The 19401-nt window shown below is 36.7% G+C and overlaps 1 protein-coding gene across 17 annotated transcripts in view; it reads left to right on the top strand.

Moving 5' to 3' along the window:
* RIMS2 (regulating synaptic membrane exocytosis 2) overlaps window positions 1-19401 on the top strand; it is a 436018-nt gene that overhangs the window by 83364 nt on the left and 333253 nt on the right. For 8 of the 17 annotated variants that reach the window (XM_090137872.1, XM_090137865.1, XM_090137874.1 and 5 more), the window contains one exon: window positions 6647-6658. The exons of the other annotated variants lie outside the window; for them this stretch is intronic. In XM_090137872.1, coding sequence (XP_089993998.1) covers window positions 6647-6658 — 12 coding nt within the window. The remainder of the gene's footprint in view (window positions 1-6646; window positions 6659-19401) is intronic. 17 annotated transcript variants of the gene reach the window in all.

The raw sequence follows: 19401 nt of genomic DNA on the forward strand, positions 1-19401 counted from the left end.
CTACCCATTACAGCTGCTGAAACATTTCTCTCTTTGTCTCTGAAGATCAAGAGATTTTCAGCTGTTTGACAGGAACCAGCAAATGTGTTTGAAATACATGAAGTTTAAGTAGGAAAATTCTCCAGCTCCCTCTGGTTCTTTGAAAGATTTGCATTTTGATTACTTCTCTGAGGCTGTTTGGTTTTTTTCAGAAAACCATCAAGTTCTTTTCTCTTCTTTGATGAGCAAATGCATTTCTAACTGCAGGATGTACAGTGTAGACATCCATATGCAGTCACAAAATGTGATTTATTTCATTCTGTTAGCAGGCAACAAAGAATTAGTATGTCAATATCAGGATTTCTAGGTCACTAGGATTTAGAATAATTGTGATGATTTCCTGTCACATTCAAATAGGTTGGTTTTTCAGAAAAATGACTTGATTCTGCATTTCTCTAGAAATGACATGACATCATATTATCAGTACACTAGAAACCTCCAGCACACCTGAAATCTGATCATGGTATATGAGAACAACAATGTTAATGCCATAGTCAAATCTAGGATCAGCTGCCTGGGAAAGCTGTATGAGAAGGAGCCCTCAGAGGCTACAAGGGGCACTGTTTTGCCTGGGAGCTGCTTTACAGCTTGGGTATTCATCTCCATGCCACTGCCTGTCTGTTCCCCTTGCTGACCTGCATCTGTAGGCTTGGCTTCCTGGCTGGCCTTTGTTCTGCCTCATCTCCATGGACCTGTTGAGATCTATCCTACTTCCTTTACCTGAGGCTGTGGGACAGAATTCTGTTGGTGGAAGCATGACCTGGTTCATATCTTCCTTTGTGCCCTGCTTCTGGCTATGGCTAGGCTACTGGCATTGCCTGTACCTAGAAAGTACAACTGAGAAAAAATGAGCTCTTTTGCTGTGTATAGCACTGAGATTAGAAGCTTGCACAGCAGTCATTGTGAGCTATGAGACTTTCACAGCTTTGTAGGTGTTGAAAGGGACCTCTGAAGATTATTCAGCCTGAGCCCCTGGTACAGCAGGTTTCCTGCAGTAGGTTTCACAGGAAAATGCCCAGGTGGGTTTTGAGTCTCTCCAGAGAAGAGATTCCACAGCCTCTCTGGGCAGCCTGTTCCAGTGCTCTGTCACCTTCACAGCAGTTCTTTTCTCATGTTTGTATGGAACTTCTGTGTTCTAGTTTGTTCCTACTTTCCCTTGTCCTATTACTGGGCACCACCAAAAGGTTCCTTACCCTATTGTCTTGACTCCTGTCCCTCACATATTTGTAAGTGTTGATAAGACCCCCTCTCAGTCTTATCTTCTCCAGACTTTACATCTCCAGGTCTCTCATCTTTTCCTCATAGGGAGGTGCTCCAGGTCCCGCATTGTCTTTGTAGCCCTCTGCCGATTTAGTCTGGTAGTTCCCTGTCTTTCTTGAACAGAGTAGCTCAGAACTGGACACAGTACTCCTGATGTGCCTCATCAGGGCAGAGTGGAGGGGAAATCACCTCCCTCAACCTGCTGGCCATGCTGTTTTTAAGGCATACCATTGGCCTTCCTGGTCAGAGGGATACACTGCTGCCTTCTGGTCACCCTGTTGTCCAACAGGGCACAGAGCTTCTTTTTCAAAGATCAGCAACTAAACCTGTACTAATGCATGCAGCTATTCCTTCCCAGAATTCTACCCTTATCCTTGTTGAACCTCATCAGGTTCCTCCTTGTCCGACTCTTCAGCCTGCCTGGATCTTGCTTCATGGAAGCACAGCCTATTGGATCTTCAGTCACTTCTCTTACAAACTGATGCAGAAGTGACACCCAGATGTTGCATTTCTACATTGACACCACAGATTTTCTTGATCATTCTTTCAGACAAAAAAAAGTGATTCTAATAGAAACTTTGTCGATATAATTTCTTTCAAGTAATAACTACAGAAACTATTTCTGTTATTTTATTAATTTTGGATTATTTTCATGTGATAGCTGTTTTGAATTATGTTAACAGCAGATAACCGTCTGGGATAGGCATGTTTGAACTCTTCATTGTTTCAAAGCTTTCAAACATGTAAGAGATTATTATGAAGCTGACACAATAAAGAATCAGTAATTTTAGGCAAACTGATGGCTTTGCACTTAAAGTGAAAAAAATACTTTCTGGAAGGGTGGCTTTGGTGTACCCAGTTATATACCAGATGCACCTTCTAAACAGATTCTTTTGAATGACTTATTCTGCTGTTCTCCTGAACATGGGATGGAATTCTAGTCATTTTCTCAGACTTCTGTGTCTGATTATTAATGGAGATAAGGCCTTTTCAACAAAACTGCTATTAAAATGTACGTGCATTCTCTCCATGGAATGGAATATTTATCTTCAAAGTTTGACTGATTTGTTATGTTTTTAGTATCTATTCTTTGAGAACTGGATTGAATAATTTCTTAATTAACTTTGCTGTCAAAATGACTGTCTCTCATATGATCAGTCTTGGCATTAGTTACATTCTACTGGTTTCTGCTCAGTGTTTTGTATCAACATTGGGTAAGTGGCTGAGAAGCTAGAGTTAGTCCTAAGTATTTAGTGAAGGATGATTTCTTGTCTTTAATTTCACATTTGCTTATATTTCATAGCCTGGTTCTGAAAAGAAACTTCATCCTGAAAGTCTTACCACATAGGTAGATTTTTGTCTGAACCAAGTCTTGTACATCTGTTGTGATTCATACACTATAATGTGGATAAGAAGATTTAGAGTCTTATCTGCCTTCAAACCAATTTCCAGAATTACTGCTTTGCATTGGGAAACTTATTTTGAAGTGTTTGAGACTCTTCATTATGTAACTGTGCTTGTTCAGCCTGGAAAAGTGAAGGCTGTGGGGAGAGCTTATTGTGACTTTCTGATATTTAAAGGGAGTTTTATAAATATGAGGGAAATCAACTTTTTGAAGGGAAGATAGTGAGCAGAGAAGGGGGGAATGGTTTTAAACTGAAGGAGGGGAGATTTAGGTTAGATGTCAGGGAATTTTTTTTACTTGAGTGGTGGGTGCTGGAGCAGGCTGCCCAGGGAAGCTGTTGATGCCTCATCCCTGGAGGCCAGGCTAGGTAGAGCCCTGGGGAAACTGATTTAGCACTTAACCTAGTGGCTGGCAACCCTGCCTGTGGCAGGGGAGTTGGAATTTGATGATCCTTGAGATCCCTTCCAACCCAAGCCATTCTATGATTCTGTACTGCAAATTTTTGAGAAATATATATCCTATAATGAGCTTTCAGGAAAGATGAATTGCTGCGAACTCCTTGCATACGTTCTTAGGATGTGTTTAGCATTTATTTGATCTCTTCTGTCATTCAATTTGGGTTTTGGAAATTCTTGAACACAAATTAAGATTTGGCGAAATGAGACTGTGTTGAAATAGAACAGTGTTACCAGATCAATACATATGAGCCAGTAGTTTCTAACATTAGAATCTACTGGCCTAAGAGTAGTAACTTGAAAAGCTGTCTCAAAGCTCTTAAACTGTCTCCTCTTATATATTTAAATATTTTATATTATATACATTATTTTATATATTATTATATTTTATATATATTATGTTTTATATATAATATTTATAAATATATGTATATAGTGGTGTTACTGTGAGAGTTTGTTTCTGTCTATTAAATTTGTTATTTCTAATATTTTTCTATTACTGGATTATTTGTTGTCTTATTAATGTAATTTTCTTGTGAATTTACTACTTTATAGTTCTACTTCTCTGAAGTGTTTTAAAAATCCTTGCAAAAAGTGAGTGGAAAAAGTAGATTAGAACATAATTCACAGTATGAAGAGGGGCAGATCATCTGTGCATTTGCAGGAGACTGTTAGAATATTTAACAGTTAAAATTTTTCTGTATATAATTATCATTTTCAATTTGGATTGAGTGGAAGATCATATTAGAACAGCATAAAAATAGTCAGGACACTGGATAAATTACACTAGTCTTTATTTTTGGAATAGAGATAAAATAGGGAAAGAAAGTCTTATTGATGACAAAGCAGAATGTTTAAATATATACAAGTGCATTATATGTAGGTAAAAGCTATTGAAAAAGGCTAATATAGCTAGATTTTTTTTTAATGAGTGAGGATAAGCCATCACTGAATATTTGAGATGATCTCTAAATCATCTGGAGGTCACCTCATCCAACTTCTTGCTCGAAGAATGTTGAATTACAGGAGTTTTCTGAGGTCCTTACCCAGCTGAGCCTTGAATCCTCAGGGGCAGAGATTCAGAAACCTTTTGTCCCATGCTTCAGTGTCTGAGGGGAACATTACACGTAGTACCACTTGTCATCCAGTGACCAAGTTATGGTACTGCACAGTGAAGATTATCAGGAACACTTCAGAATAGCACTGTTTCTAACCAATTTTTTGAGATAGCACAGTTCTTCTTTATAGCCTATTTTTAAAACTTCAGGTATATCGATGCAGTGGATATTATGAAAAACTGAAGTCAGAGAGCAGGATTTTGTAAGTTGTTACGATATGAAGGACTGTGATAGCAACAGACAATTCTGCTTTAAGGCACAGTCAACCGAAGTAGGTAGAATGATAAGTTAAGCCATATGGTAAATAACCAAACACAAATAATAAAGACAATTTTCGTCTTAAAATTTATTTTTCTAATGGCTTTGTCTCATTTTAACTTTGTATAATTTTAACCTCTTCTATTTGCTATTTACATTTCTCATTTATTGATTTTTTTTAAAATGTTTCTGTTTTTTAGTTTAAATTTCATTGTTTCTGTTTTTCATTTTTGTGTTAAAACTGCTACCTTTACTTTTTTTCTTCAGTTTCATGTATTTAAAATCTTTGTCATTATTTTCTGTTTTGTCTACTGTATCTTTTAGGAATTCATATAATTTTGCCAAGTTCCTTTGTTTAAAATTGAATCCTTAAACTGGAGACATGGACAAGTCTGATTCTTTTGCTCTTCTGTGCTGTTACTTAGACCTTCCTGCAGAGGAGAGACATTTGCCAAGAAAGGAACTAAATTACACAGACACTGTTTCAAAAATTTCTTAGCCTCTGTGCTGAGAACAGCTAGTTATGGATTATGCTCCACTTGCGTAGTAGAAGTATTTTTCCAGAAATGAAGATGAGATACTGAAACACTCCATTCAAAACATCTCCTGCCACTCATTGCAGAGCTTAGCTGAGAACACCACTAAAAACTGTAGCACCTTTGAAAATGCTCTAAATTTAAAGCCACTGCACATAAGATCAAATTGAGTCAGATGGGGCGTGTTGAGGTAGGCCTGTCTCCTGCTCCAACCAGGTTTACATCCAGAATTAGACCAGGTTTCTCAGGATTTCATTGAAGTGAGTTGTGAAAATCTGCAACTTCTGTAACTTCTTTGGGCAAGCTCTTTCAGTGCTTATCAACTCTTCAGGCTTTTTCCTCTTACATCCTGTCCAGCCCACCTTTTGTAGCAGTTTGGCCATTAGCAGTGTATCTTCAAGAAAAATCCTGACTCTGTCTTCTGTATAGCTCAAATTCATGTAGTTGAAGATTGCAAATAGTTCCTCTCTTGTCCCACCCATTCCCACCCCTGCCTTCTTTAGCAAAGCAAGTATATTTCCCTCCCTTCCTTATCTCCCTGTGTACTGTACTCCTTATTGTCCTAGCTGGCTTCTGCTGTGTTCTCTCCTGTTTGTTATATAACTCTATTGTTGGGGGGAACCTAAAACTTCAATAGCACAGAGGCACAAAGCTACATGTCATATGGGTATCTGAATAACAAAGTATAGAATGTGTTGTCAACCTTTCTTGGTGAACAGTTTTATTTTAACCAGGCAAAGTGCTTGTCTGCATGCCTAGATTTAATCTCTATATTGGCATGTGAAATCAAGGTACCAGAAAATACTGCTCAGTTATACATTACTCATCGTCATTCACGAAAATGGGATATAGTTTTGACTGAAGTTATTTTGTTTTCTGAAGTATTATTCTATTTTCAATTATAAACACCTTTTCTTTCAAGGAAAATAATAATAAATGGGAATATTTATATTTGAATATGAAAAAAGTGTAATAAAGACCTGATATGACATGCATTGAACCCTTGTGGAAAAACTTTTGTCTCTTTGTGCTTTAAAACTCTGAAATTTTGAAGACCTAGTGAGTAACTAACATGTAGTTGTGCCATTATGCATATCCTCAGTCTGTCTATAGTATACAGAAATCCACCACCTCTCTGGACTCAGTGCAAGTGCAAAGGGTTGATGCATGCTAATAATTTGCAACACTGGTGTTCCAGACAGGTGGAGGTAAATTCTGCATCCTTTGTATGACATGCCCCATTTGCTTTATTAACAAAAGATCACATAGGTAAATAGACATGACTCCAAATCATTTTTATGAAAACTGTTTTCTCTGTGGAACTTTCCTTGTACAAATATTTTCTTTCATGCATAAAATCTACTCAATTCCACTCAACAAATTAAGAAAATTATTAAAATGAAATATTTTTAATAGATCATCTTCGCCATTATGGGAAATAAGAACAATATTTTGACACTTGTTCATTTATTTACTAACAAATACTGCTGCTTGCTTTCAAAATGAAAGTGACTCTTTCCTTCTTTGTCTTTTTTCTGTCCTTTTTTTTCTTGCTTTCGTGGATGTGAACTCCAGGAGGACAAAGTGGTTAGAGCCTTTTTTCTGTCTAAATCCTTTTCTTTTATGGGTAGACTTATTTCCTGGCCTACATTTGCTTTCATTTACACGGTGTAATTCCTGCTGAAGGCAAGGGGAGTTACTATCATTAAAATGAAAGCAATTATTTGTCATGAAAGGCTTACCTGCTTTTCAGATAACTTAGTTACAATCTGTGAGTTGTGGATGTGATGCATGATATTCCTCTCTGTTTGCAGCTTTTCTGAGCATGCCCCTACCTTTCCTTTAGTTTTGCAATATGATATGTGCACAATTTAAAAAAAAAAAAAGTAGGAAATTGTCTAATAGGTGTTTCTCATACAAAAATGCAAATGAATTTTTTCACAGTGGCATAAGCTCTGAGTTCCTTTTGCCTCCTATGATATCAGTATGTGTATTGTTGATGTGTATGCACTCAGTGTTTTTAGTTTTTGTAGCACAGTTGTTCAGTTTGGGTTTTTAGTGTCAGTAATTTTTAAGAAAATGTACCTATTCTTAACATTTAGAAATATGCTAGCAAAGACTTAGAGGAATCCATTAATACACATTATTTTTAACATTAATGGTCTATAGGCATTCAAAAAACGTAGTGCACATATCGTATGAAGCATAATGTTGAAATAATGTCAGAAGTTATGCATGTCACTGACACTGTTTTGCTGATATTCTACCAAAAGTAAATATTTTAATCTGGTTTTATTTTTATGTATGTTTAGGAAAGGTAGTATAAAGGTGAATTTGAGAATGATCTGGGGTACATTTCAATACTTTACATTTTAAATGTAATTTTAAAAAATTAGAATCAAGAAAGCTATCTGTGCTGATGTGAATCTACTCTTTCACAAAAATCTCAAATGTATTCTAATAGGAATTGCAATTGCAAAAACCTGCCCTACAATGCTTGGAGAGTAAGTTTCTATATGAACTAAAGAAATTCTTTAGCATTCATAAGCATCTAGTGAATGTTTACATGACACAGCCTTTCAATGCAATAAATAGGATATTTTTTCTTACTGGTGACATTGTCAAGGCTCACATTCAACTTGCGTTTATCACTGAAAAATACGTTGCAGAAAGTTGTAAATCACTTGCTGTTGTTACTGTTTAGCATGTGTTTTTACAAGGGCATATGTGATCTTTGTGATGGAACACATGGATCCCTCAGTCTGTTACAGGATCACAGAAGACTTGGGTGCACTTGTGGATGGCAAGCTGGAGATGGCAATATGCCCTTGCAGCTCAGAAAGCGAACCATATTCTGGGCCATGTCAAAACAAGTGTGGTCAGCAAGTTGAGGGAGGTGATCCTGCCCCTCTACTCTGCACTGATGAGGCCTCACCTGGAGTACTGCATCCAGATGTGGAGTCCTCAGTACAGGAGAGGCGTGGACCTGTTAGAGTGCAACCAGAGGAGAGCCACAAAAATTCAAGGGATGGAACACCCTCTATATGAGGACAGGTTGAAAGAGCTAGGACTGTTCAATCTGGAGAAGAGAAAGCTCTCAGAGGGACCTGATAGCAGGTGGTTTAATAGAACGAACTGTTATCTCCTTGAAGAGTCAATTTCTCTCTTTCAGTGTAATATTGTAAGGAATTGATGCATGTTAATGGTGTTCCCATAGTCAATCTAACAACTGGTGACCATAAGGTACTCTGTATTGTAGCAGTATCAAATCCTACGTTCTCTTGGGAGTGAAGGGGAAGAGTAAAGGAGTTATAGTAATAATGTTATATGATTATCTAGTTTTTCTGCCTACCTGTGTTAAGGAGGAAAGACATAGGAATTTCTACAGCTAATGAATTAGTCAGATTTTACCATAAGTAACAATTATGCCTCAATTTGCTGTAGGTAATATCTGGTTCTGCTGATTTTTGAAATGAAGGTTTTTAGGAGTTAAGAAGGAAGAAAGAACGTGTTACAGGTCATAGTTGTCTTGACTACAAATATTATGAAGTAAGGATAACAGTGATCTTCATCTCTCTATTTTAGTGATGTTAGCATGGTTTAAAAATATTGGTATATTGTTTGCTGGTAGTCAAAGCAGGTATCTCAAAAATAGGATTTCAAAAAAATATATACAGCATTTACTTGTATGTTACATGTGCAAAGAATCCTTGATATTACTGGTTATCCTTTATTTTCCATTGTTAGCCTTTCAGAGGAAGTGTGAATTACTGTGTTCAGTGCTGGAGCCCCCAGTACAGTAAAGACATGGTGTTATTGAAAAGGGTACAGAGGAGGCCATGGTGATGTTCGAAGGTCTGGAGCACCTTTCCTACAAAGACAAGCTGAGAGAGCTGTGCTCGTTCAGCCTGGAGAACTTTACTGGGCTCTCTGGCTCCTTTCCAGTACTTAAAGGGGGGGTTACAGGAAGGCTTTAGAGAGACCCTGTGTGTAAGGGCATTTAGTGATAGAACAAAGGGGAATGGCTTTAAACAAAAAATGCTTAGGCTTAGGTTACCTATTATGAAGAAACTCTTTACTGAGGGGATGGTGAAGTACTGGCACAGACTGCCCAGAGAAAATGCGGATGCACCATTTCTGGAGGCATTCAAAGTCAGGTTGGATGAGGCTTTGGGCAACTTGATGTAATGGAGGGTGTTCCTGTCCATGCCAGGGAGTTGGAACTGGATGGTCCTTAAGGTCCCTTTCAACCCAAGCCATTCTTGGTTCTATGAATTGGAATTTAAGAGAGTCCTATTCTGTATTTAGTAACTATAGGAGTGACAAATTCAATCTAGTGTACTGGATAAAATTATATATAATATATATATGTAAGGTATATATAAGATCTTACGTAGATTTAAAAAAATTTAAGATCTTCTGGATCTCTGTCCTCCTACTTAAATTTTTATAATTTCTAGCCAAATAATGTTATTAAAAGGAGCATTTCCATTAGCTGTAATAGTGTATAGCTTATATCACTGAAACTCCTGAAAGGTCATATTAAAAAGCTGAGGTACTAAGAAGTGCAGTAGTTGGTGCAAAATGGATCTTCACTGCAAATATTAGGAAATGAAGTAGTGAATATTTTAATTTTGACTGAATTTTAACTTGTAGTTAAACAAAATTTTATAACTTTGGCTTTAAAGTTGTCATAGATATTTCTAGGGAAAACAGGGGAAGTCATCTTCAAGGTTTGGAAGGTTTTGGAAACAGCTAGCAGGAGAAAACATGGTTCCTTCTGATGTGGATTCCTTCTTTTGCTGGTCATGGGTCTGGTTTTTCAGAGCTTTAATAATCTCTAATGTTTAGTTATGGACACTTATGGCTTAGATACATCAATCTATGCTTTTCAAGGGCTTATTTTCTTATTCCTTCTTTAATGACTGTCTCAGGCACAGAGATAAAAGACCAGCTTTTATGGTTTGAGTTAGCTCCATCTTAATTTAATTATGTGGAAATATTATTTGCGACAAATAATGTTGAAGTCAGTGCTGCATGTCTGAAGGAGAGTAGAAATCTCATTCTGAATTGCACAGTGTCTGTAGCTGGTAATGAATTCTGTTTTCTCTCTCATCTCAGAAGTTAGGATGCCATTGCTGATTGTCGTAAAACTAGAGTCAGCTGAAGCAAAAAGATGGTATCTATGTGAGTGCAGTATATAGGGAAGACATTTTTTTAAATCAAAGGAAGAGAGGCTTTGAAGATACCATGGATTCTTTATATTCCTGCTACTGAGAGGAAGTGTCTCCGTAATTTCATGCAGCCACTTCATACTAGAAAAAAAAAATTGTCTCCAGGGTGAGCAGTGATGAAACAGGAACCTGATCTGGAGTCCACCAGAGAAAGTGGAAAGACTGAACAATTAGGTATTAGTATTATATATATTAATGCAGACCTGTAACTCAAGCTTGAAGGATTGGTTGTCTTTTCTAAGCTATATTTCTGCATAATCAGTTAAAAGCTTATGATGTGAAGTTGGCAAGTTAGAGGCTTGGCATAGAGAGAATCTGATACTACTTCTGCGCTTTCATCTCTTTCAGCAGGTTTAGGAAGTTGTTTTTAGGCAGTCTGTTATAAACTGCTACAGGTAAATGAATGCCTTCCACAGAACTGCTTATAATTCTGTATAGGATAAACTTGAGAAGCAAAACTAGGGAGCTTCCTCCTTGTTCTGTCTTTATCTACAATGTAGAGTGGGTAGAATGTTTAACACTTCGCTTGAAGTTGATCTTCGATTTTTGTAATGTATGCATTTTAAAATACTTAAAGACACAGGCAAATAACCTGTCTTTGAAAATGAAATCCTCAGTCTTCAGAGCATTCAGAATCTTTTTGGATGAAATTGTCTCAAAGACTGCTTTAGTCAAATTCAGAATCAAGCATTGTTACTCAGTAGCTCTCCAGGCTAATTCCCCTAGTAATAGGTGTGACTTTGGAGTTTTATTTGAGCTTTAATTATTAAATCAAGGTTTAATCATTTTTGAGATTTCTAGACAGAGTTCAGACAATAGCAGTCATTTTTAGCAATGTAGCCTCATAAAACAGTGCTATGTAAGATTACATTATAAAAGATCAAAAGCAATTAACACTGGGCCTTGTTCTCCCTCTGTGTCTTACTGCAAATAAAACTTTGTATTCCCTAGTTTTCCTTTGATGTTTTCCAGAGTAATGAATATTATTATTCCAGTCAGTAATGACCAAAGTGGTTGTGAGGGTGCTTCCAGCCTTTTGTGAAAATTTCACTTGAACTGCTAACAGGAGAGAAAGCTTCTCTCATTTTAATTCTGCCTCTCCAAGCAGGTCCTGAGCCCTGCCAAGCATCCTCATGTTTCTATACCATCTGTGTTGCAGGTCTGTCTTCACAGTGCCCTGCAACTTTATCACCTGGTATTGCCCAGATGGGGCAAATATTTGTAGAAATCACAGCTTGTTTCTTGCACTCCTTCTTGCTGTTTGCTATTACCTGCTTGGGTTAATTCTTACCTATTCATGATGCTTGACTCTGACCTTTGTGTCTTACCAAGAAACAAACTCTGGGTCTCACTGAGCTTTTCATGGGCTGTACACGCTCTAAGGGGTATTTTAAGTCAAAGATGTTGATTTCTTCCTTACTGAAATTTGAGAAAAAAGAGTCCCAAACATTTTTTTTACAAAGAGATTTGTTGAAAAAATTACAGTGTTTCCTAGATTGAAAGTTCTTTTGACAAAAGTCTCCTATATTACTAATTATTTAGGTTTGTTTTGCTGGGACGTCTCTCAGCTACAGGAAGCTTAATTATTTTCCTCAGTGTTGTTTCCCTGAGTGTTGTCTTTCAGATTGGGATCTCTAAAAGTAATTCAGAGAGTTGGCAATGTAGGCCTTCTTGTCTTAGGCCAGTTATCCTAGGGTGTTCTCTGATACTATTTCTCATGTATCCATTTGTCTAAGCTGCTCTCCTTTATCTTATTGTGTTCGGAGTCACTCTTATTTCCTTCATTGCTATGGAGTGTACCTCCAGTAACAGAAGGCTTTTAACAAACAGTAATGAAAAGCTAGTTTTTCTGTCTTCTGTTTCTTGTACTGCAAAAGATGAATACATGTAAATACCTTTACATTTCTTTGTAAATATCTTTAAATACTGTTTTTTTTTTTTGTATTTGTAGAAGTTGCTCTGATTACACAGTACAATCATGTTCTTTACTCAGAAATATGCTACATAGCTTCTGATTTTCAGTATTTTCAATACTATCATAACATTACATACAAAAAATATGGTCAGTGTACGTGCAGCTTATTAAAGCTGAAGATTTAAACTTGCCTGAAATTCTGATGAAGAGCACACATACTAAATAACTACTACTGATGGCTAAATTAACACACAAATGTCTCTTTCTTAACAACACACTGGAAGAGATGTAATTAACTTTAACAACTGTACTGCCATACTGAAATACTGTTTGTGTAGGTCATCACAATAAGGGAACAGAGACATTACGCTCTGTTATAGCTAGCTCTGTGCTTGGAGAACATACTCTGTGCTCAAGAATGTACTTAAGAATGAACTCAAACAGTAATTCGATGGGTACATAGGTGTGAAAATTCTTGTGAAAATTCTTTTACAAACACGTGTGTGTGTGTGTGTGTGTGTGTGTGTACACACTATTTAGGAAGAATGTAAGAATTGTGTCTAAATGTGTGTATGATTTTTCCACTGATTTTTCCACAAAATCAGTGTAAAAGATTCTAATTAAAAAAAAAAAAACCTGTCCTGTATACATACATTCTGGTACTGTAATTTTATAGTGTAGAAATGAGAAAGAGTTGGTTTATTTCGGAGGGCACAAAGTTCCTGAAAAGCATCAGAGCTGATTTAGAGAGAGCCTGGTGGTATTCTAGGAGCTGGCTTTCACTTTGCTATTTCTCTTACCTTAGAAATCTGTTTTCTAATTCCAGACTGTGAACCACAATGCTTAATCTTTCTTTAATATATCTTAAAATGGTTTTGTTTTAAAATGTATATGAAAACAGCATAGGAAAAATAGATAATGTTCCACATAAATACGTTTTCATTGTAATTTTTGTCATTCCAGTTAATAGAGCTATTTGCAATTCCAGAACCAGAAGACTAAACAGTTCTTGAGCAGTTAAGTTATATTTGCCACCTGTTGCAATATTCAGAAACCATATCATGTGCTATTAAGTTCCAGGTGTAGACCTTTATCAAAGGTAGCTCAGCACATTCCTTGTTTCAGTCCCAGGTGTGTAACAGCACACCTAGGACTCTTTGGACACAGTTAGACATCATGGCACAGCAGGGGATGTTATAAATGTTTAATTATCTAGTTTCAGCTTCAGTGGCTGGAAACCAGTGCCTATATATATATAAATAATGAAGACATTACTAGTAAAAGAGTAAAGCAGCAACCTTGCACAGTGTTTTTTTTTTTTTCTTGAACTCTTTACTTAGAACTTTACTTAGATGGCTTCTTCACAGAACAGTTTTTTGATAGTTTGAGGAATCAAGAGGAAATATCCTTGCACCTGGCTTATTACTGCTTGTTTGCTGTTTAGATTTGCTCTGAAAAAACAGGAGTTTATATGATGAACATGTGCTGATTGATAGATCAAATTCTGGATGCACAGGCAAGACAGTTACTCAGCATAGTATGCATGACTTTATGTGGACAATTTCAAAAGATCTTGGACTTCAGTGCATTCATGGAGAAAATTTAAATAAATGTGAAAAACGCTGTGTTTAAACAAGGTATATTCTTGTGAAGTATAAATAGGAAGTATTTGAACATTAAACATTCCTGGGTTTGAGTTACTATAAAGATGCCTTCCTTCTGCATCAAGGAGATCTATGAAGAAATCTGCATTTCAGGTAGCTAATTCAATTTCAGTCAATTGATGTGTGCTGATGTTGGTAGTTTACTAAGAATTTATTCACAGTAGTTCTCAAATTCTTGTTATTTTAGATATACAAGAAAAAATACCACACCTATGTTTTGTAAATCAAGCACATAAACAAAATTAGCAGGAATCCTGGTTGATGTTGAGAACAATGTTCTTTTACAAAATAAGTTTCTAGAGTATTTTTGTAGTGATAGAATCATAGATGTGTCTTTATTAAGAGAAGTTAGAATTTTAGTTTTAGTTTACTGTGTGTACAGATAGACCTGCCATTTACCTTTAAATGTTTAAACTCCCTGAGCATTGTTAATCGTGTTCATTTAACCTGTTCATCTTTCAGTTTCAGTGTAATTGCTACATAACTTCAGAGTCATGACCTGGTTAATTAAAGTGTTCTTGCTCTCAGATACTTGGCCATGTGAGTAAGAAAGATGATATTTATTGTTGTTAACAATTCGGATTTTTTAGAGTTCTAGGTAGGTAATGTGTGGTATCTTTCACAGCTATTAGAATGGTTTTTCCTCTACTTTGCAGGGTAGGGCTGATATGTGCAACTGTCTAGTAGTCTGCATTCAGTGTGAGTTAACTTTGTGAACTCTAACACCATGATGATTGCATATATTTTGATGGATTGGTTTTGCTCTTATACAAGGAATTTGTCTCTCTTAATGTCTCTCTTAATCTGCTTTAAATTCTCTTTTAGTTTTATCTAGTCTTAGTTTTGTTTTCATTCGGTCATGGATATCAGTGGGGGGAGGACAAAGAGAGCTCTCACTCTCTTTGTGGATGCCTCAGTCGTTTGGGAAGAAGTATTGTTTGCACTGTTATTAACATGTTTTGTAGCAAAAAGTGGAAGTCTTGCAGGTCATGCTATAGAGCCTAACACCAATTACAAGTGCCCATTAAAAATCTCTAAAAAAAAAAAAAATTACTTTTTATCCAAGATAAAATGCTTTATTTTACTATATACTCTTTGTACTATGCTGCAAAGAGTTTTTTTCCTTTTTGACTCTTTTTTGTGTTTCTGAACTCTTCCTAGATTAATGTAATCATCTTTGTTTTATAGATTCTTCATTTATTTTGTTTAGCTGACTATTTATAGACTTTGTGATTAAAATAGCTTTCATACTGCAGTGTTAGACTTCTGTAATATTATTGTGCCAAAGACTCAATAAAACACCATATATGCTTTTTTAAATTTTGAATTGGGTTCTGATACCTCTATTGTAGTTGTCATAAATTTTAAATTCAGTTTTAAGTAATATAAGCTCTAAGCCTTTTAGAATTAGTTGCTCAGAAACACAGTTAACCTTATTTACTAATTTTTGCTTCTTGTGTTTAATACAACTACTAGCACAGATTATCTGAGGTGTGTTTAAGGAAGACCTCTTGTATGTGGACAGATATTCACCTTTTTAGTAAAGATTAGAAGGCATGGCTCTTATGTTGGGTTATTTTTAAATAGCCTTTTCTTTACTGGTTACTACTGAAGTCAGCATGGAGTTCTCCTAGTTGAAGCCTCCTATAGAGCATAGTTTGTAGAATCATAGAATTTCCCGAGTTGGAAGGAACCCACAGTGTCTGTCAAGTCCATCTCCTGGCTCCAAAAAGAATCATCCAAAAATAGACACATATGCCAGAGAGTGTTGTCCAAATGCTTCTTGAACTCTATCAGCTTGGTGGTGCTGTGACCCCAGTGGCTGTGACCCCTGGGGAGCCCTGTTCCAGTGCCTGACCCCCTCCTGGTGAAGAATCTTTTCCTAATCCCTAACAGCTCCATGCCATTCCCTTGGGTCCTATTGATGTCACCAGAGAGATCAGTTGACTTGTTGAACAGCAGACTGTGAACTAACTGGGTCCCTGAATGATTTAGGTCTTAAGATAAATGCATTGTTTTGGTTCTGCAGAAACTGTGGAGCACTTCTGTATGTCACTGTGAAATGTCCTGCTGCAAGGTACTTTAAATCAGAAGTTTTGTAGGATTTCTATGATCAGTCAGTATTTTAGATCTTTTTGATATCTTTGTAGAAAAATGTTCTAAAATATCAAAGAAAGTTTAGAGAAGTATGCATCTGATTAGAAAGCAGAACAATATGGTACAGTACAGTAAATCTGGATGAACTCTGCAGGGATGAAATCAAAGATGTTGAAGATGTACATGTCAGTGATCCAGAATGACTGCCCCAATGTGTCGTCTTCCCGTTACAGTAGTGAGTGACTGAGGTGCTGTAGTGATCCACTTTTCTCAAGACTCAAGTTAACAGGGAATAGTGTTTTCCACACATCTGCTAATGTGGAAAGTTAGAGCCAGATGACATACACATCAATATTGTACGTTTCTCCCCAGCTTTCCCCTCAAACATGCAACAGTTCACAGGCCAGAAGGTAAAGAATTTCATACAAATCCATGAGTTTTCAGTTGTTGACCTCTCCAAAGCCAGTGTTTCTCACCTCATTAGCAGCACATGAGGTGTCCAGCACTGAATTTTGGGCATTTATGGAATTCCATGCCTCTTTGACAACCCTGATGTAATTTGAATAAAGCCTTAAAATAATTAAAGGAGAAGCATTCATTTTTTCTCCAACTACTTACTTTCCATGTGTACCAAAGCTACTGTATCCAGGTCTGATGATACACTTCTGTTCAGCTACAATAAACCTTTAAAGCAGTCCTTCAGAAAGTTGATAAGGGCATATGAAATGTTTAAAAAAAAAAAAAAGGCATATGGGGTTCTTTCCTGCTGTGAGGTCTACATTATACCTTTTAAAGTCGTGGCTGCGCAGCAATGGAGCTGTGACTTACATCTTAAGCATAATAACTAGAGCAGAATTAGTTTACTAGATTCTCTACAGTTAAGCTGAAAGCATTGGAAACATGCTATTTATACAATGACCTTGGTTGTTTTCATTTTAGGTTTATGAAAAGTAGTTTTACTGTAGAATAGAAGCTGCGCTGTCCTGTGGCTTTCATCCTTGTGGGTGTGTGTAATGTTCAGTCTGTGGTTATATCTTCCCCTTTAATTGGGCATTCTTAATGGCATTTTCCTTTGAGAATCCTTTGGTGTGTTTAAGTAGTTCAATGTTGCATCTTACCCCTCAGTTGGAAGAGCAGCCTTTCCAAGCAAGGGGATCAGAACTGTAGCAACACTGGATGCTATGGGAAATTTTTGATTAAGTGGAATGAGAGAAAAACACTTATTTCAGAGCAAGCAGAAGAGTAAAGGTAGCAGTAGAAGTGCTGACATTTATTTGCTTGGATTATAGTTTTATATTTAGTATGGTGGTGCTAATTTCAATGTGAGCATGTCTTCCCCTGTCTTCTGCATCACATGCTTATAAGAAATAAACTTGCGAAATAGGATTAAGATAACTTGCAAATACATATTCAGTAGATGGAGAAACACTACTATTACAATCATTCCACAGAATACTTTATATGAAAGAGGTTTTAATTAGAAACTTGAAAGAGATCTGCTACTGAGTGATCTGATAATATGAACAACAACAGAAATGCAAGGTTTTTTTTTTTTTCATTTTAATGTTAAAAATGTTGGTTTATATGCATTCAGGTTTTTAGATATAAAACACCTATCACATTACTGGTAAACATTCTGATGGCAGGGATAAGAACAGGAACTGGCCTGCTACTACCTCAGAATTCCTGTTTTCAACCAATTATTAAAAAAAGACCAAAAAGCCACCAGAGTCTTTTATTTGAAGGAGTCTATGATTTGGAACCAGCTGTTGTAAGGAAAACCTACATACCACTGAGCTAGATGAATCCTTCAAAACAAAGCCTCTGTACAAACCAAGGTGTTGTAAATATAACAGCAGTTAAAACACATCTTCCTTTGTGGCTGATGCTTGCTCTGTTGAGAGAGAAGATTCTGCAAATCCAGAGATTTGAGGATTTATGCTGTGCAGATTTATATTCACAGATCTGGAGAAATCCTAAAGTGCCTAGACTTATTTTTGTTTACTGAACAGCTGAGTGCAACACAAGCATCAGAGAATGCTGTAACTGGAGAGGGGGATGGGGACAGGCAGGGACTATACGAGGTGTGGTTGATCTGGGAGCCTTTGAGCCTGTTAAGTATACTGACTTGACATCAGAAAGAAATGAAAAATAAAACAAGAACCTTCACAGAAATCAGGCTCATTTTAGGGGTTGTTTACAGAAATGACAGAAGTATTGAGGGATAACTTCAAAGTCTGTTTTGCAAACTTCCAAAGCATTTTTTTCTGGTGGTACATAACGGTTACATTGTGAACAGTACAAACACAGTACACTGAAGCCCACTAGGTGGAGCCAGAAAGATTTTAGTCTGATGTCATGTCAGTCTTTCACACAATTCCCATTACTAATTATTAACCTAATTGAGGAATGTGTAATGTAATGCTGTGTCCTTTGTGACACATACTGATGTACATATCACCTAGTTGTTAGTGTTTGTTTGTGCCATGTATCCACAAAACAGCTCTCTGCTGTGTAATGCAATTAATTGTCTGAGGCTGAGAATGTCAGCTTTTACAAAACTTAAATGATAACAACTAGGGAAGGAAGGGATGGCTTTGTCAGAGAGAACCTGACTGCTGTCTTCATCTTCAGTGGAGTTAAATGTGGGGTGGGTTTCATCCAGAATTGGAAATGAAAACACATACAAAGCAGAAAAATAGTGAAGATAGAGCTTTTTTTCCTAAAGACACCACTGTGACAGGTGAAATTTTAGTGAAAGTGGCCTGTTTAACTACTTTTCTTTCTGAAGCCTCAAACATTTAACCTTGCACATTTATATAGACTGGATGCAGTATCTCCATAGATATTGATTCATTTTAGTCTGTAGTGTATGCTATAAAAATCAAGAGAGAAGCAGAAACCACACAGAGATGACACTAGGAAAATATCATAGAATCACAGACTTTAAGATCATCTAGTTCCAACCCCCCTACCAGTTTATCAGGGTGAACTGATAAGTGCACAGCCTACTTAGAAAGATTTTTGTAATGAACTAATGCTTTTTGTTTGGCAAACTCATGTCATTTTTAAGGCACAGACATGGTTTTCATGACTTATTTCTAGAAAACCTTTTATTCTTGGGAGATCTTCATGTCATGATGCATAGCTTGTCAGAACTAAATCATCTTTATAAGCTTTGAGAAGTCTACTTTCTAGTTATGAGCTGCTGAAATCTTAGTGTGGATTCTCTGTCAAGAGATATTAGGGTAATAGAATCATGGAATCACCAAGGTTGGAAAAGACCTGCAAGATCACCCAGTCCAACCATCCACCTAGCACCAGTATTTCCACACTAAACCATGCCTCTCAGTACAACATCTATACATTTCTTGAACACCTTTGGGGATGGTTACCTTCACCATCTCCTAAGACAGCCCA

The sequence above is a fragment of the Phasianus colchicus genome, chromosome 3 (genome assembly GCF_987193195.1).
Source record: "Phasianus colchicus chromosome 3, bPhaCol1.hap1.1, whole genome shotgun sequence".
NCBI lineage: Eukaryota > Metazoa > Chordata > Aves > Galliformes > Phasianidae > Phasianus > Phasianus colchicus.